The sequence below is a fragment of the Apodemus sylvaticus genome, chromosome 2 (genome assembly GCF_947179515.1).
Source record: "Apodemus sylvaticus chromosome 2, mApoSyl1.1, whole genome shotgun sequence".
Taxonomy (NCBI): domain Eukaryota; kingdom Metazoa; phylum Chordata; class Mammalia; order Rodentia; family Muridae; genus Apodemus; species Apodemus sylvaticus.
The window spans coordinates 25,546,603-25,562,040 of record NC_067473.1 but is presented as its reverse complement, the minus strand read 5'-3'; the positions used below and the strand labels follow the sequence as shown (position 1 = coordinate 25,562,040).

Genomic DNA, 15,438 nt, shown 5'->3' with positions numbered 1-15,438 from the left:
CATGGGAGAAGCCACATTATTCATACAAAAGACCATTGTCTTGCATACCCTAGTGGGCTTTGAAATCAATCTTTAGCCAGGCTTCCTGGGGCTTATAGAGATCCATCTGTGGTTGTGAGGTCTATGTCTACAGGATAGGACAGAAAACCTGAATAAGTAATATGGTCTCAAAAGTGAGGAGTTACAAATAAATTTTTATTCATCAGAAATACATTTCAAAAACAGGCTTTTAAAGATAATTACTATAAACAGTGAAAAGCAGAAGAAAAAAAGCAATAACTATAATATATAATATCCAATAACATAACAAGTAACAAAACAGCAAAAAAAAAAAACAAAAAACAAAAAACAAAAACAAACAGCAACCAAAACTCTAACAGTAAATTATATGAACCAGAGTTCTCTCACTACACTTTCAGCAACAGGGACATACAGTCTGTTTCTTCTCTTGGACATGTGGTGGCAGGGCAGTCACCTCAGTTCTCCCCCAAGGGGTATTGTTTGTACAGGAAAGGGAATAAATTCCTGAATTGATTGGCTCACTGGCTAGGTAGTTAGTGCCTATTCAACCTGAGGAGTTCAATTATGTGGTAGAAGACTCATCCAAGGAATTTTGTGGCTGTTGAGGATGGAGCTCAGCAGGGGCTTCCTGAAGTGGCAACTCATTCTGCAGGAGGCCCTCTTCCTGGGCTGTGGAAATTTCAGCTCTTGCTACACTCTCTGCATCCTAGAAGAGGAAGGCAGTTATTAAGACAGAGGCTTGTTGGGAACCTAAATGTCAGCTGTCAGGTTGCTGCCTCTCAACCTCTCAACAGGAATGTTATCATTGATCTTTTAACTGATACCATTGCTGTTATAACTGCAGGCACAGCAAAATATCCAGCAACATTAACCTATTACATGGGCTGACAAGCTGGTACTCATTTTTATCAGGGCACACCAAAAAATGGGCAATTGGAAGAGACTTCACTGGGTTACAGGAGGAAAGGAAAATGCCACATGCCACACAGATCAAAGACAAGGGAATAACATATTTCTTATTAGTGTTTGAATTTTAACCCTGCAAGATGCTTCCCACTGGGGAAGTCACATGACCCTTGCGTGACCTCTGACACAGGACCTAGAACTTACTCAAAGCTCTGCAAAGCAGCCCACGTATCATGAGAAGATGTAGGAATGCTGCATGATACTGATCTATCACCCTTATTGGTCTTCAGAATAAAGAGGAGTAGACAGGTATACTTGCCATATTTCAGCTTATCTCAAGAGGTTCACAACCCAAAATGTGCATAGCCCTAGCAATGACCAACTACATTCCATGAGGTGGGTGGCTGCTTGGGACTGTGCATTAGAATGGTGCTGTGTGAAAGCAAAGATGGATACAGTGGGAAAATGTTATCAGTCAGTATAAGCCAGGCTGAGCTGCTTGTACCTACCTGATGTTGTTGGCCCTGGAGGATGCTAGTCTTGTTCTGTTCATCTTTAACATTCAGGTTCAAGTCAATCAGGTATTGCTGAATGATGGTCCAATCAGCATGTACTTCCTTGTTCTCCTGCTTCAGTGTGACCAATCTCTTATTCATAATGTTCTTCTGCATCAGGAGACGGCTGTGTAGGTTGCTAGAGACACAATCTTCATGGTAAGATCCTGCAGGCTCCTCCTCCCATTCCTACATCAAGGTCCCATTAACCCCACCAGGACCTAGGTTCCCAGGAATACCTAATGCAATACATCTCAATACATTCTTGAGAGGTACATAGAGAATAGCAACTTGAGGAAGAAATAAATGATTGCTGCAGCCCAAACACCAATAAGGTTGCATGTCTCTCCAAAGAACACGGTATCTGAAACTATCTATGACAGTCCAATGCATTTCAGCAACATCAATTAGTAGGTTGCAGATACCCTCAATGCAGTCAGTAGAATCAAGAGGAGGGCATTGTATCCTTTTGTTAGATCACATTTAGTTCTGTAAAACCATGCCTGAGCCCCACAGACTTAGAACTGTACCATAACCCTCTCATGATCTGAATCACTCTTCACATGAGAGGCTCCTGATGATGCCTGGACAATGTTAGGATGAGTAACAGTCTCTTACAGACTTTGAAACTGACAGGAGAAGTCCCAAGGCACAGTGATGGCTAAAAGGCAGAGGGATAGAATCAGACCTGCAGACTCTCCAGTCCAGGAACAAAGGGAGTCAGAAATGGCCATTGCACACCTGGTGACCTCCATGAACAGTACTTACCGATAGAAGTTAATCTCCTTCTTGAGATCCTGGAAGGTCTGTTTGGCCTCAATGTTCTCCTTCTCTAAGGTGTGTAGAAATGTCATAATCTCCTTCTCCTTTAACTTCAATTTTTCATATAACGGATTTGGTGTGTAGTATGGCCTGTCCCCAGGAAGATAGAACTCCATGAACATGTGCTTTTTTTAAAAACACCTTTTCAGAAACCAAGACACATATACATCTAAGTATTTTATGTATTTATGTATTCATGTATTTATTTATATTTATTTATTTATATTTATATATTATTTTTGTATTTTTGAGACAAGGTTTCTCTGTGTAGCCCTCGCTGTCCTGCAACTCACTGTATAGACAAGGCTGGCCTCAAACTCAGAAATCCACCTGCCACTGCTTCTCAAATGCTGGGAATACAGGTGTGTGCTCCCATGGCCTGGCTGAAAATGTGTTAATTTTTTTTTTGTTCGATATATTTTTTTTTATTTACATTTCAAATGTTTTCCCCTTTTCTGGCTTACCACTCCCCAAAAGGCCCATAAGCCCTCTTCCCTCCCCCTACTCCCTCATCCACCCCTTCCCACTTCCCTGTTCTGGTATTGCCCCATACTGCTACTGCTTTCCATATCCAGGGGCCACTCCTCCGTTCTAAGAACACATGAACACAGACTGAGTCTTGTACTCCCAGCACAGGAAGGTCAATTCCTGGATTCTACATGCTGGGATCTTTTTCATCTTTGGAAACTTTTTATCCTTTCCCAAGGACAGCATAAGCTATGTATCCAGATGGAGGGTGCCCTGGCTCCCTGTGTTTACTCATTAGCTCTGGAGGGGCAGTGTAGCCCCTTGTGCCCTCAATAGCCTAGGCCACAGGTCGTTGCCAACTAGACACCTGTGATTATATTTTCCATGTTTTGACAACATGGATTTCTGGATAACTAACAGTTAAGGGGCAGACATTACACATAATTCTTGGGATGAGACCAGACATAACCAATGCTTTATAATCTGCCCAAGAGGTGCAACTGTTTACATAAATGTCCCCATAAAGAGAAGGATCAGTGCTATTTAAAGTGGGGGCTCCCAGACATCAGGACTCACATCACCTTGAAACTGCATGTAAATCCTCAGTCCAGTACAAGATTCCAAAGTGTGGATGTAAATATAAACATACAAAAGAGAAGCACTTCTATGCACACGTGGAAGCAAACAGACTCATAGACTGGCACACACAAATTAGGAGAAAAGCACACAGAGCCAGAGATTGAGAAATAAAGAGAGAGACAGAACCAGAGAGAACAGAATGAGAATCAGCAGAAATGTATGCAACATTACTGTCTCAGAGTACCCTGGATGTCACAGATCCCTGAATTTAAAAGAGTAGAGAGAAATATAAACATGCAAAAATTAATTCAAAAGAGACACCACCTTCATGTGCCCACATACATGCATACACACAGAAACAGATATACACACATGTGTACACACATGTAAGGGAAAAAAGAGACAGAGTAACAGAAAGAGATAGAGAGAGTGAATCAGAGACAGAAGCAGAGAGAACACGAGATTCAGAAGAAATGCTTGCAACATTACTGTATCAGGGTATAAGTCACACAGAGAAAGAGGAACAGGCAGAGCCTCAGGCGTCTAGTCAAGCACTGAGATGAACAATGTGGGACCATGCCCTTCCATCTGCATCTAGCAGTTTATAGCACTCAGTCACCTGCCAGTCCAGTACAAACACTCACCACAAAATCTCAGCTCCTAGAACCTCACAAAAGTACCTCCTTTCAAGACCTTTCAAAAAGCACTCTGGGAACTCACTGACCATTGCCTCTATCCCTGAATTCTTCACTCAGACTGCAACTCCAACTTTTGACCTGGAGGAAGCAGAAGAGTCCATTTCCCATCTTACTCCTGACCAAGCTTCAGGTTCTGTCTCTCCTCTAAGTATTTAGGGACATGAAGTTTGACCCAGGGTGATCATGAAGATACACCTTCCTATAATCCACCACCTTAAAAAGAAAAGTGTGGCATTGACTCCAGATGAACACCACAGCATTTGGAGCAATGCATACCTCTTGTTCATGGCTCCCTCTGTGACATAGATCAAGCGATCTCTCAGCTCATTTCTCTCTTGTGTAACGAGCTGCAGCTCTCTGATCAGCCTCTCCTCTTCCTCCTTGGCCTGCTTCTCGCTTAGGAGAGTTACAGGGGATGATGTCTGCCTGCCAGCCCCTGTAGGTAAAAGAATACAAGTGAACTTACATGTTGGGAATGCATAGAGTATAGACAGTCTACTCTGAGGCCTATAAAGTAGACCACAGGCCTAGAACCCAGTGACAGCACACAGAGTTTCATTCAGACTTTATATGCATCCTCAGTGGATCTCAGTTCTCCCATCACTCTATAGAGACTAGGAGATGTAAGCAGCCATGTGTATCCTCTGTCTCCCTATATAGTCTTATGATGGCCACAGAGATGGCTTCTCCTGGCTTATTAACAAATGCACAGAGGGTAACTTGGCTTCAGAGAACTTAGTCCTCTGGTTTCACAAGTCACTATGATGAATTCACTATTCACAAATACTTGAGTGCTGTATGATGTTCAGATCTCCTATCCTGTTACTCTAGGCCCAGGAAATGGCATTAAAACATCCTGCAGGGGGAGAACACACTGATCAATTATTTCCTCTACTGAAACAACTAAGACTCCAGAAGTGGTCACAGGATGGAATCTCTGCTGGGTTTATCAACTCTGATAGGTCTTTGGTTACAGTACAATTATTCCTGCCACCCACAACCAGTGGGAAAGCTAAGGTGGGAACTTTGAGGGAGAGGAAGTCAGAGTAGTTCTGAGAACAAGAGGTTATCAGCAGGGGCCCAAATCTCTCCCTGGTACTATTGTCAGAGAAGCTGAAGCTAGAAACATGGTAGTGAAGGCAGTGATGCCCTTCCCTAAATTGGTGTAGGTTAGATCCTCTGTGACTCCTGATGCTCTCATTCTGTCCCCAAGTAACAACCACAATACTCAGTGAAAGTGAAGAATTGGAATTTGCTAGAAAGGCCAGCTCAGGCCAACCTGCCAGGAAGCTCAATATCCACTTCCCAGTACTTACTCCACATTCTCCAAGAGCACCTCCTTTGTCCTTCATTACTCTCAGATGAAAGGCCAGTTCCCTTCCTCCTCTCTCTAGTCTCTCTCCCATCCACATTCGTTCTTCGAAAAAGTTTTCTGATTCGGGCAAACATGTCTATCAGTGTATCCTCTAGACACTGACTGAGAAACCTCAGTGCTCTGCTGTTGCTACAACACTGGTGACATCACAGCTCATGCTAAGAATTCTCCGGGAGAATATAGAATGTTTAAGAAGGGACTGCTGATGTCATGGGTTACATACAGCCTTTGGCTCCCTGCTAATTTTCCCCCTGTACTGAACATGAAGCTTAAGTGCTCTTTCCTGAAGACTCTCCTGGGGCATAGCCACTGAGCCCATCTTCCTTCCAAGGCCATGGTTTACTCTGGGCTTAATTGTCATCACCTCAGTAATCCCTGTGTTTCTAACTGAGGGTTTCCTTTTCAAACCCTTCTCAGAAATATCTCATCCTATCTCAAATTTTCCTCAATCAGCAATATGAACCTTTAAAATGTACTGAGAAATAACTCCAGTTTTAATATGCAGTCAAAAGTTCTCCTGTCTTTGGTACAGGTGCATGAAATTACATCCAGGCAGAGCCTGTAGGGCAGGTTAATATATGGATGTGTGTTAGGGGCTACACTCATGATGCCCTGTGCTTAACTTGTTTAAAGCTGCCCCAAGATGACTTAACAGAGAGAGAGAGAGAGAGAGAGAGAGAGAGAGAGAGACAGAGACACAGAGGCACAGAGAGAGAGAGAAAGAGAGAGAGAGAGAGAGAGAGAGAGAGAGAGAGAGAGAGAGAGAGAGAGAGAGTGGCAGTCCTCATGGTTCTGGCAAGAGTCTGGAGATCAGTTGACAGAAGAAAGTAAAATATTGGAGCCACCAATGCAAAGACCCTCAGGCAGAGTCTCATTTCTGCACCAGTGTCACCAAAGGAGGATTGCCTATTGCCCTCTATAATCTATAAAATGAGATTATGTCAGAACAAAATAAAAGTCAAAATTGGTAAGGGTGTATAAAAATATAATAGATGTATGTTAGTGCACAGAGCAAGGGCCTAACACCTTGTGCTTGGGTTCATGATCGGCCTCACAAACCATAAAAACACCTATCTCAATCAAACATGGATGGATTAATTAATGCAGACCATAATACTGATCGAATAGAACCACATATCAGATTTTGGGATCTGAGCAATGGCTATAAACATCTATATTCATCAACTTCTAAAGCAAAAAAACATAAACAAACAAACAAACAAACAGAAAACCCAAAATACATGTAGCTTCTGTGAAGTTGTAGGAAGTGTCCAGTGCTCATTTCTGATCAGGTCATTTTAGATATAAGAGTGTATATTGACCATTAATTTGCTGGGTCCTATGTAAATTTTGTTGAACAGTATAAGTTTAAAAAATGTCATAAAGAGCATAAGAGTATGTGTCAACATGACGTTCTTCTGAGACAAGTTACTTTTCTGTGTCAGTGATTTGGCAGGCACATTATAGCAGTAATCAAACTAGGGAGCTGACATAGAACAAAATGTCTGTAGCTACACTGGTGGGTACACACATCAGCATTAGAAAGCCCAGGTCTCTGTCAGTGACTAGTCATGTCCTACCATTCCTAGGAGCCCCACTTGTAAGCCTAACAACAGTAAAGTGGAAGCAGGATTATCTGAGGTGAAGGTTAGCCTGGGAGGCCAGGTAGAGGATGAGATGGAATTTTTAAGACTCGGTTTCAGAGAGAAACACTGAAACACACCCTCCATCCAAGGTCTCACCTACCAATCTTTGTCTATTTTAATTAACTTACCATTTTCTCTCTGCAAATGTTTCTTGCTGGGAAGATGGAGAAGGGGAAATGATCTTTCCATTCTAAGCACTTTGTTCTCTCTTTCCCTTGGTTCATATTAAGGAATAATGAGAGTGTGTATCACCATCTGGACAACTGAGTATTATCCGCTGCTGCTAGCATGATACTGTGCCAACAATCTCTAGCTTTCCTGAGTGCCACTGCCACATCACCACATATCAAGTGCTGAGGCCAAAACCCAGTGAACTTTTCGAGGGACTTGACAGATACCATCAGAGATACTACACTTCCTTGCCCTGAGAGTAAATCAAGCAGACACAATATGAACTCAGTGGGATATTTAACCATACATATGTCTGCCACCCCCACATTTCTGCATTCAATCCAGGGCAGAGTTCATGCACCTCTATCCTAGCTTTATCTTGATATACTTCTCTAGTGCCCACATATTTTATAGATTTGGGTGTAGTCAAGCAATTGCAGCCCTCAGTAAGATGTGAAGAGTATCAATGGCAAGTGGCCACGCTGTATTTGCTTCTACATGTACATTGTTGAAAATGGAGCATAAGTGATTAGTGGGACACCAGCACTGGTTCCTGGCCTTTGTGTGCCTAGACTGGTTCACAGGGAAGTTGGAAGGACAATTTGGGATCTGCTGGGACAGAGTAAGGTGCAATTGTCACAGAGAAGGCTGAGCAACACTGCTCAGGACCCTCCATTCAGGTAGCAAACACCTTTTCTGTTCTACTTCTAAGGAGCTCCTTTTGAGGTCACAGAACTTGTCTAAACATGGTAAGGTCATGCAGAAATTTTTCATAATGATACATTTTTTTTCTGATAATTTTTTGTGCCATAGCATAACTATAGCAAATTTGTCACTGGCTAGCCATCTATTTCATACTGCTGTTGTAACATGCCTACATGACCTTCATGTAAAACAAAAGAAAAAAAAATCTTGACTCAGACCAGGGTCAGGCTGTCCATGTCCCGTGTTATGTATATGTTATGTTTTGAGGATTTTAATCAGGAAATTTCACATCTCTATTCTTCACCTAGTACCCATCAAATTCAAGGTCAATATGCACTATTATGTCTAAAATGGCTTGAGTCAGGGCCCTTTGCTTGTGTGATGGTGCTCCCCCACCCACGCACCTTCTCCTCCCCTACTGCTTCAACACTCCACTCCACTGGGGCATCAATCTTCCATGGGACTAAGGGCCTCCCACCTGTTGAGGCAAGGCCATTCCATGCTGCAATGTCTCCTGCTCAGGTTTGAGCTGTTGCCCTAGTTGGTCCATCTTGGGGTGTGTATTCATCAAACCATCACTGTTTAACTTAATTCAGTGTTTCAGTGGTTTGTTGGGTGACCCCTGGACACCAACCCTTCCCTTCAGCTGCACTTAGGACAATGAGCCAGGAATGGTGATATCTTGGTCTAAAATATGTGACAAGAGGAATGGGTATTTTATCCCTTGTGATAAGGATCAGGAGTCTCCTTGGTGCATTTTGGTCCTTATTGGTCGTGTGCAACAGCTTCAAGAGTCCAGTTCTGATTTTCTTTCGGATCATCCGTGTTCCCATCATGATTTCTATAGCAGATAGAACATTGCTAACTTATGTGGCAGGGTATTCGTTTACATTGTAAACCCCAAGATTGTGTCAATTACAGAATACATTTTTTAATGGTGTAGCTCAGATCTAGCACAGACCTTTAACCCAAGAGCTTTCTGTTTACTGTAAACAAGTATTTATTGTCCTTTGGCTTAGCTCTAGTACACACCTTTATTGCAGGGCAAACAAATGTCAACTCCAGGGCAAGAGGTAGAGCAAGGAACCAGTTGAAATGGAATCAATATAACTAAACAAAAGGAAGGTTTTTAAGTTGAAAGATATTTAAAACTGTGTGGAGAGGGATTAAGAATGCTTTCCTTCTGGGAGGTCAGTGTGGTAGCAAAGCCAGCTGAGGGCTTTCCCTGACTCTCTGACCTGGCAGGTTTTCCCCCCAGCATCTGGCTCCTGAGTCTTCATTGTTAAAATTAAATGGCTGGCATATATGTATTGTTTTAAATGTATTTTTATCATTCCATTCGAATACATTTCAAATGATATACCACTTCCTGGTTATGCCTCCAACAACCCCTCAAACCATATCTTCCCTTTCTCCCTCCCCTTTGCCTGTATGAGGGCCTCCCCCACTCACCCTTTCCTCCCCTACAGATTCAGTATCCCACTACCCTGGGGCATCAATCCTCCACAGGTCTCAGGGCCTCTCCTCCCATTGCTGTCAGGCAAGGCCATCCTCTGCTACAATGTATCTGGAGCTAAAGATCCCTCCCTGTACACTGCTCTGTTTACTCACTGGGAACATTGGGAGATCCTGGTAATTGATGTTGTTCTTCCAGTGAGGTTGAAATTCCCCTTGAACCTTCAACTTTTCCCCTAACTTCCCCACCAGTTTTCCAGACCTCAGTCTAATGGGTGGCACCAAGGGTAAGTTGCCTGCTGGACTTCCCTAAGAACCTTCACAAGAGGTTCCTGTCAGCAAACATCTTTTGACTACACCATCAGTGTCTGGTTTGGTGTCTGCAATTATGATGGATCCCCAGGTAGGGCAGTCCCTGGATGTCCCTTCCTTCTGTCTCTGCTCCATTTGTTGTCCCTGTTCTTCCTTTGCTGAGGAACATTTATGGGTTAAAATTTCAAAATGAGTGTGTGGCATCATCCCTTTAAGGAGGGGGGTCACAGGGTTGTTTAAGTGTGTGGAGGTGTACCTATACCCTGGAGGTGGTCTCTACAGGTTCTATTTTCCCCTTCTCTGCACATTTGGGCTAAAGTCCTCCCCCTTGGGTCCTGGGAACCTCACGTTTCCCTGGTGTCTGGGTCCCTCACATTGCTAACCCAGTTCCTCATCCCCCCTGCTACATATTTTTGTTCCATTTCCAGACACTCTTTACTTCTCCCCTATCCTCTCCAGTACCTAATACTGCCCCTTATTTCCTCCCTCACCTCTCTCTCTCCCAGGCCTCCTCTACCTCCACTTCCCACCATCATCCTGTTATCCCCTCAATGCAGGACTGAAGCACCCATGTTCTGGTCTCCCTTCCTTCTAAGATCCATAGTATCTGTGGGGTGTATCATGCACATTGTGAACTTTAGGGCAAATATCAACTTTTTAGTAAACACATACCATGTGTGTTCCTTTGTGTGGGTTACCTCACTCAGGATATTTTCTAGATTGTCCATTTGCCTGCAAATTGTATGAAGTCATTGGTTTTTAATTGCTTAGTAGTACTCCATTCTGTAACTGTAGTTTCTGTATCCATTCTTCCATAGAGGGACATCTGGGTTCTTTCTGGCTTCTGATTATTATGAATAAGGCTGCTATGAACATAGTGGACTATGTGTCCTTTTTATATGTCAGAATATTTTTGGGTATATGCCCAGAAGTGATATAGCTGGGTCTTTAGGTAAAACCATTTCCAATTTTTTGTTGGAACCACCAGATTGATTTCTTCTTAATCAGAAGTGGAATCCACTGTTGACTTTGGAAGCATCCTTGTAATTCAAGAAGGATGTGTATGCTGCTCAGGAGGAACTAGTGGGAAAGATTACTAGGATGTGCAATACTAGAAACACGTTTTAGTTGGCCTTAAGCTGTGCACATGATCACACCTCTGTGCATCAGGCTTTTATCTGAGAGCTTCTATCTCTGACAACTCTCGAACTATTCTGTTGGAGACTTGCATCTCTGACTTGGACCCTCAGATGCACACCCCAAGATACCAGGGTGTTACAGTCCACATCTGCAGATGGCCTTCAACCTCCCTGGAAGCCTGTCCTAAAGGAAATGGGATCATACTTTACCAGGGGCATTTGGAACAAGAGCAACTTCCTGACTTATGGTTTTCTCCCATAGAATCTTTAAAATAGATTTTCTTCATATTTGTCAGTTTTTCTTTTACATTAATGAAATACAAAGGATACATTTTTTCAAGACTCACTTTGTGAATTTATATTTTTGTGTTGTTAACAGGAGACAGTTTTTTACATATTCTAATTAGAGACATCTAAGAATGCTTCAATTTTTTCCCCTAACAATTTAGCATACAGCAATGTCTTGCCCTTATCTCTTAAAGAACCCAAAAGTGCTTTAGCAAGCTGAAGGAATAAATGAGGAATATTATGTTTATGTGACAAATTATTGACCATAAATAATATATTCTCATTATTATATATTTGAGACAAACCCTGAAGGGCCAAGAACAGAATTTTAAAAGCTAATCTTCGCCTTCCCCCCCCCCCCCCCGCCCCTCAGCTGGCCAGGCGAGTGAAAGCCTCTGGGCATCAGCGGTGAAGGTGGACACAGCCTGAGGGAGAGGCGGGCAGGGCAGAGTGTGGTCAGGGAGGGCCGTGCCAGCTGAGGGGTGTCCATGGCATGAGGCCCCCAGTGGGGCGTCGCCGAGGCCTGAGGAAGGCCATGTCTGGGTGGTGCAGACCCTCAGTCACTGCTTGCTGCCCTTAGAGGCCTTAGACTGCGAGCGCAGGGTAGGCACAGTGACTCAGAGCGCCAGGCCAGGTGGCACAGCTGAGCAGCTGAGATGTCAATGCTGAGCTGTGGCGGCTGGTCAGGATCCTGCTGCTGGGTGCAGGCTAGAGCGGCAAGTCGACCTTTCTCAAGCAGATGTGTATCAACCATGGCCCGGAGTTTGAACAGAAGGAGCTGCTGGAGTTCCTCTACACCATCCATCTTCAACAACTTCCTTAAGATTACTTTGATCTCTGCAGTTCCCCAGTTGAGGCTTTCCTCTCAGAAGATTCTAGCTGTGGTCCTGAAACTTGAGACCCTCATGCTAGAACAAACAAGGAGGTATGCACTGGCTGGAAACTTAATGGCGAGGCCCAAGGGTGCTTGTAGACCCTCGGGACAAGCTCAGCATCCCCTGGCAGCACTCCGAGAAGGAGAAGCAGGGATGTTTCTGATGGCCTTGAGAACAAGGCAGGCCTGCCTGTGGAGCCTGCCACCTTCCAGCTCTATGTGCCAGCGCTGAGAGCACTCTGGAGAGACTCGGGGATCAGGGAAGCCTTCAGCCGCAGAAGCGAGTTACAGCTGGGTGAATCAGTGAAGTACTTCCTGGATAACTTAGATTGGATTGGCCAACTGAACTACTTCCCCAGGTACTTTCTGGATAACTTAGACCTGATTGGCCAACTGAACTACTTCCCCAGTAAACAAGACTTCCTGCTGGCTAGAAAGGCCACCAAGAAAATCATTGAACTTGACTTTATTATAAAGAAAATCTCATTTAAGATGATGGATGTGGGAGGCCAGATGTTGCAGCCCCAGAAGTATTTCCAGTGTTTCCATGGGATCACATCCATCTGTTAATGGACTCCTCAAATGAGTACGACCAGGTCCTCATGGAGATCAGGTGCACCATCCTGCTGATGGAGTCCATGAACATCTTCGAGACCATTGTCAACAACAAGCTCTTCTTCAATGTCTCTTCATCCTCTTCCTCAACAAGATGGACCTCCTGATGGAGAAGGTGAAGTCGGTGAGTATTAAGAAGCCCTTTTCAGATTTCAAGGGTGACCCCTCAGGGCTGGAGGATGTCCAGCACTTCCTAGTACAGTGCTTTGACAGGAAGCACATGAACTAATCAAGCCCGTTCCACCACTTCACCACTACCATAGACACCTGTCACCTGCATGGACCTGCAGTGGGCGAATCAAATCCACACCATCCAATCAACACCTGGCCCAAGAATGCTGGACTACCAGCCACACCAGCGAACTCCGGGCAAGAGGACATTGGAGTGTCAGTGCTAGCTACTGAATCCCGAACTGTGAAACTACTGAATCCAAGCCATCATTCTGTTGTTGATCTGTAAAACCTGGGAACACAGCTTTCTCCCTCCCTCCAGAAACTCCTCCTTGCTGACACAACTTAACCAAGGTTCAGGTGTTTACAGACACACACCTGTGCTCCCAATCATGACAGAAACACATCCCCAGATGGCCTTGCAGATGGCTCTTCCCTCTGACATTCAGGTTCTCACTGAGACACACTAAGTCAGAAGCTTGGCCTCACATTAGGCTGTAGAGGGGCAAAGGATGCAGCTAAACTCAGAGAGGCCAAGCTCAGTCCTCAGTGCCACCTCCCAAAGTGGACACACTGCCTTTAAGACTGTGCCAATGCCTTCCAAGTTCCTGTGTTCAGGCGTATCAGGATGAGCAAAGAGACCAGGTCAGGGGTCCACACTCCCTACTGTAGAGAACAGGTGGGAGCTGTGACCCTGCCTTAGTGCCCCAGCAGCCACTCTCCATAGCTCCATGCCCAGCGTGCTGTGGTGTGGGAAGGTGGCCTCTGAAGCAGCTCTGGCCAGCCTGTGCACACATAGTGGTGCTCTCTACTCCTTCGCCTGTCCCTCCACAGCCCATGGCAAAGATGCATAACGAAGTGGCCTTGTAGGTTGTCTTACTTGATGGTGGCCTGTAGTGTCCCCTGTCCTGGGCTCTGAAAGTGGCCAGAGATGCTCTGTAGGTCTAGAGCATCTTCAGTCTTGGCTTCTTGGTTGGCCCCAGCCACTCACCGTTCAGGAGCAGCCCTGGGCTCTGCACACCATCCTCACCATTGCCTTCACACAGCATGCTCTGTTCACAGAGTGTCTGGCAGGCTGCTTTCTGTCACTGTGAACACAAAGCCAGTTGGCACCCTTCTAGCCCTGGTCCATGAGTGTGCAGAAGTCCATCCTGCCTGCTTCATAAGTCATCACAAGCCGAGGGGATGTGGCCAGGTTAGTAAGAGGGACCAGCAACCTTTCAGGGATCCTTGGGGGTTTCAGGTTCACACACAGGAAGCAGCCCTCACCAGGTGCCCCTTGTATCTCTCAGTGCTGAGACTCAAAACAGACACAATCTGTTCCCAGCCGCTGCTGGCCCACTGTGACCTAGAGGAGTGTGGGGTTGCCAGGGAGAGCGCTGTCCTGTGATAGCCTGCACATATGTACCGTCTCTGAAAGCCGGCAGCATGTGAGTAGCAAGATGTGAACCTCAGCTGAGCAGAACGCAGGTGAATGGGCAGAGGCCACCACCCCTGGAGCTGAGCCTGACAGTCCTCTCTGGCAGGACACCCCACTCTGTGATCTGTGAAGTGGTGCAATAGGAAGACAAGGTCATTTACATGTTTCTACATGTAGATTGTAGTCAGGTTTTCTCCCAGACCTTAGGATTTTGTATTATTATTATTGTTATTTTAATTTAAATTTCACTGTTACCCTTCACTATTGTCCTTTTTGTTGCAGTGTTGGAAAAGCAGAAGGTATTTGTGCCTCATCTATTACTACAAAAAAATTAAATATATGTGGCAATAAATGTCCTAAAAATAAAAAATGAAAAAGAAAAAAAGAAAAAATTAAAAAAAAGAAAAGCTAGTCTTTATGTTACATACAGATGGATACAACAGTTGATGCTCTCTGGTAAATAAAGATAAATATGATGTATCACTGCCCTCTAGTGGCCACGTTGTATCAACTACACCATTTGAGGCTGCCCTGAACCTCAGCTCTGATCCCAGACACTGTAAACAGTTAAGCAACCCTGGAATGGGGAGTCTGTTCTTCCTGCTTTAGGAGCCAATCAGAGGTTACCAACGAGAGCCAATGAGAGACTGTCAAGCAGATGCTAGTGCTTAGACACTATCCTTTCTCCTTTGTTTCATCTTGAGGAAAGAATGTGATCTGAGTGGTGAATTGCTTTGGAATTTATTGAAACTTCCTTTGTCTCAGTTCTGTGGTCACTTGATGAATGTACTATTTTCTTTTTTTGTATTCGTGTGTGAAACATTCCATCTAACTAGGCAAGTTTAAATATTAATTTGGTTGCTCCACCTTCTCATAAGCTTCCTTTATTCCTGACATCGTTTTTCTGACACAGACAACATAGACTTGTCCTCTTTAACTTTGATTCATTGCTTCTTACTGTGCTGACATTTTTGCCCCTGTATTTACAGTGACTGCCACTGCCTTCAGATCTTGTTTATCAGCTATCAATTTCCCTTTTATCGATTGTTTTCAGGAAATAATTTATTTGGTCTTGTGTCTCTTTGTTTCTGTCTCATATGCATGTATGCACACACATGTGAAGACAGAGTCCATGTTGGGCTCCCTCTATAACACCCACTTTCCCTTTAGACACAGGGTCCCACTTTGGAGCTATTGCCTGCCATTTTAGCAATACTGG

The 15,438-nt window shown here is 44.3% G+C and overlaps 1 protein-coding gene and 1 pseudogene across 1 annotated transcript; one reads left to right on the top strand and one right to left on the bottom strand.

The window, feature by feature from the left end:
• Positions 1–583: 583 nt before the first annotated feature.
• LOC127677775 (disks large homolog 5-like) lies at positions 584–8,495 on the bottom strand. Its single transcript, XM_052172783.1, has 6 exons — positions 8,424–8,495; positions 5,365–5,560; positions 4,325–4,484; positions 2,250–2,393; positions 1,437–1,620; positions 584–727 (listed from the first exon to the last, which is right to left on the bottom strand). The coding sequence occupies exons 1-6, from the start codon at positions 8,493–8,495 to the stop codon at positions 584–586; spliced, it is 900 nt and encodes a 299-aa protein (XP_052028743.1).
• A 622-nt stretch (positions 8,496–9,117) lies between these two features.
• On the top strand, positions 9,118–13,088 carry LOC127677774 (guanine nucleotide-binding protein subunit alpha-12-like; annotated as a pseudogene).
• Positions 13,089–15,438: the final 2,350 nt, after the last annotated feature.

Excerpts from the sequence above, each read along its gene's own strand:
- LOC127677775 (XM_052172783.1), bottom strand. The coding sequence starts at position 8,495 with ATGGACCAACTAGGGCAACAGCTCAAACCTGAGCAGGAGACATTGCAG. Across the intron at positions 2,394-4,324 it reads GAGGGAGCCATGAACAAGAG|GCCATACTACACACCAAATC; the intron begins GTATGCATTGCT and ends TCCTGGGGACAG. Across the intron at positions 728-1,436 it reads TCCAGGGCCAACAACATCAG|GATGCAGAGAGTGTAGCAAG; the intron begins GTAGGTACAAGC and ends TTCCTCTTCTAG.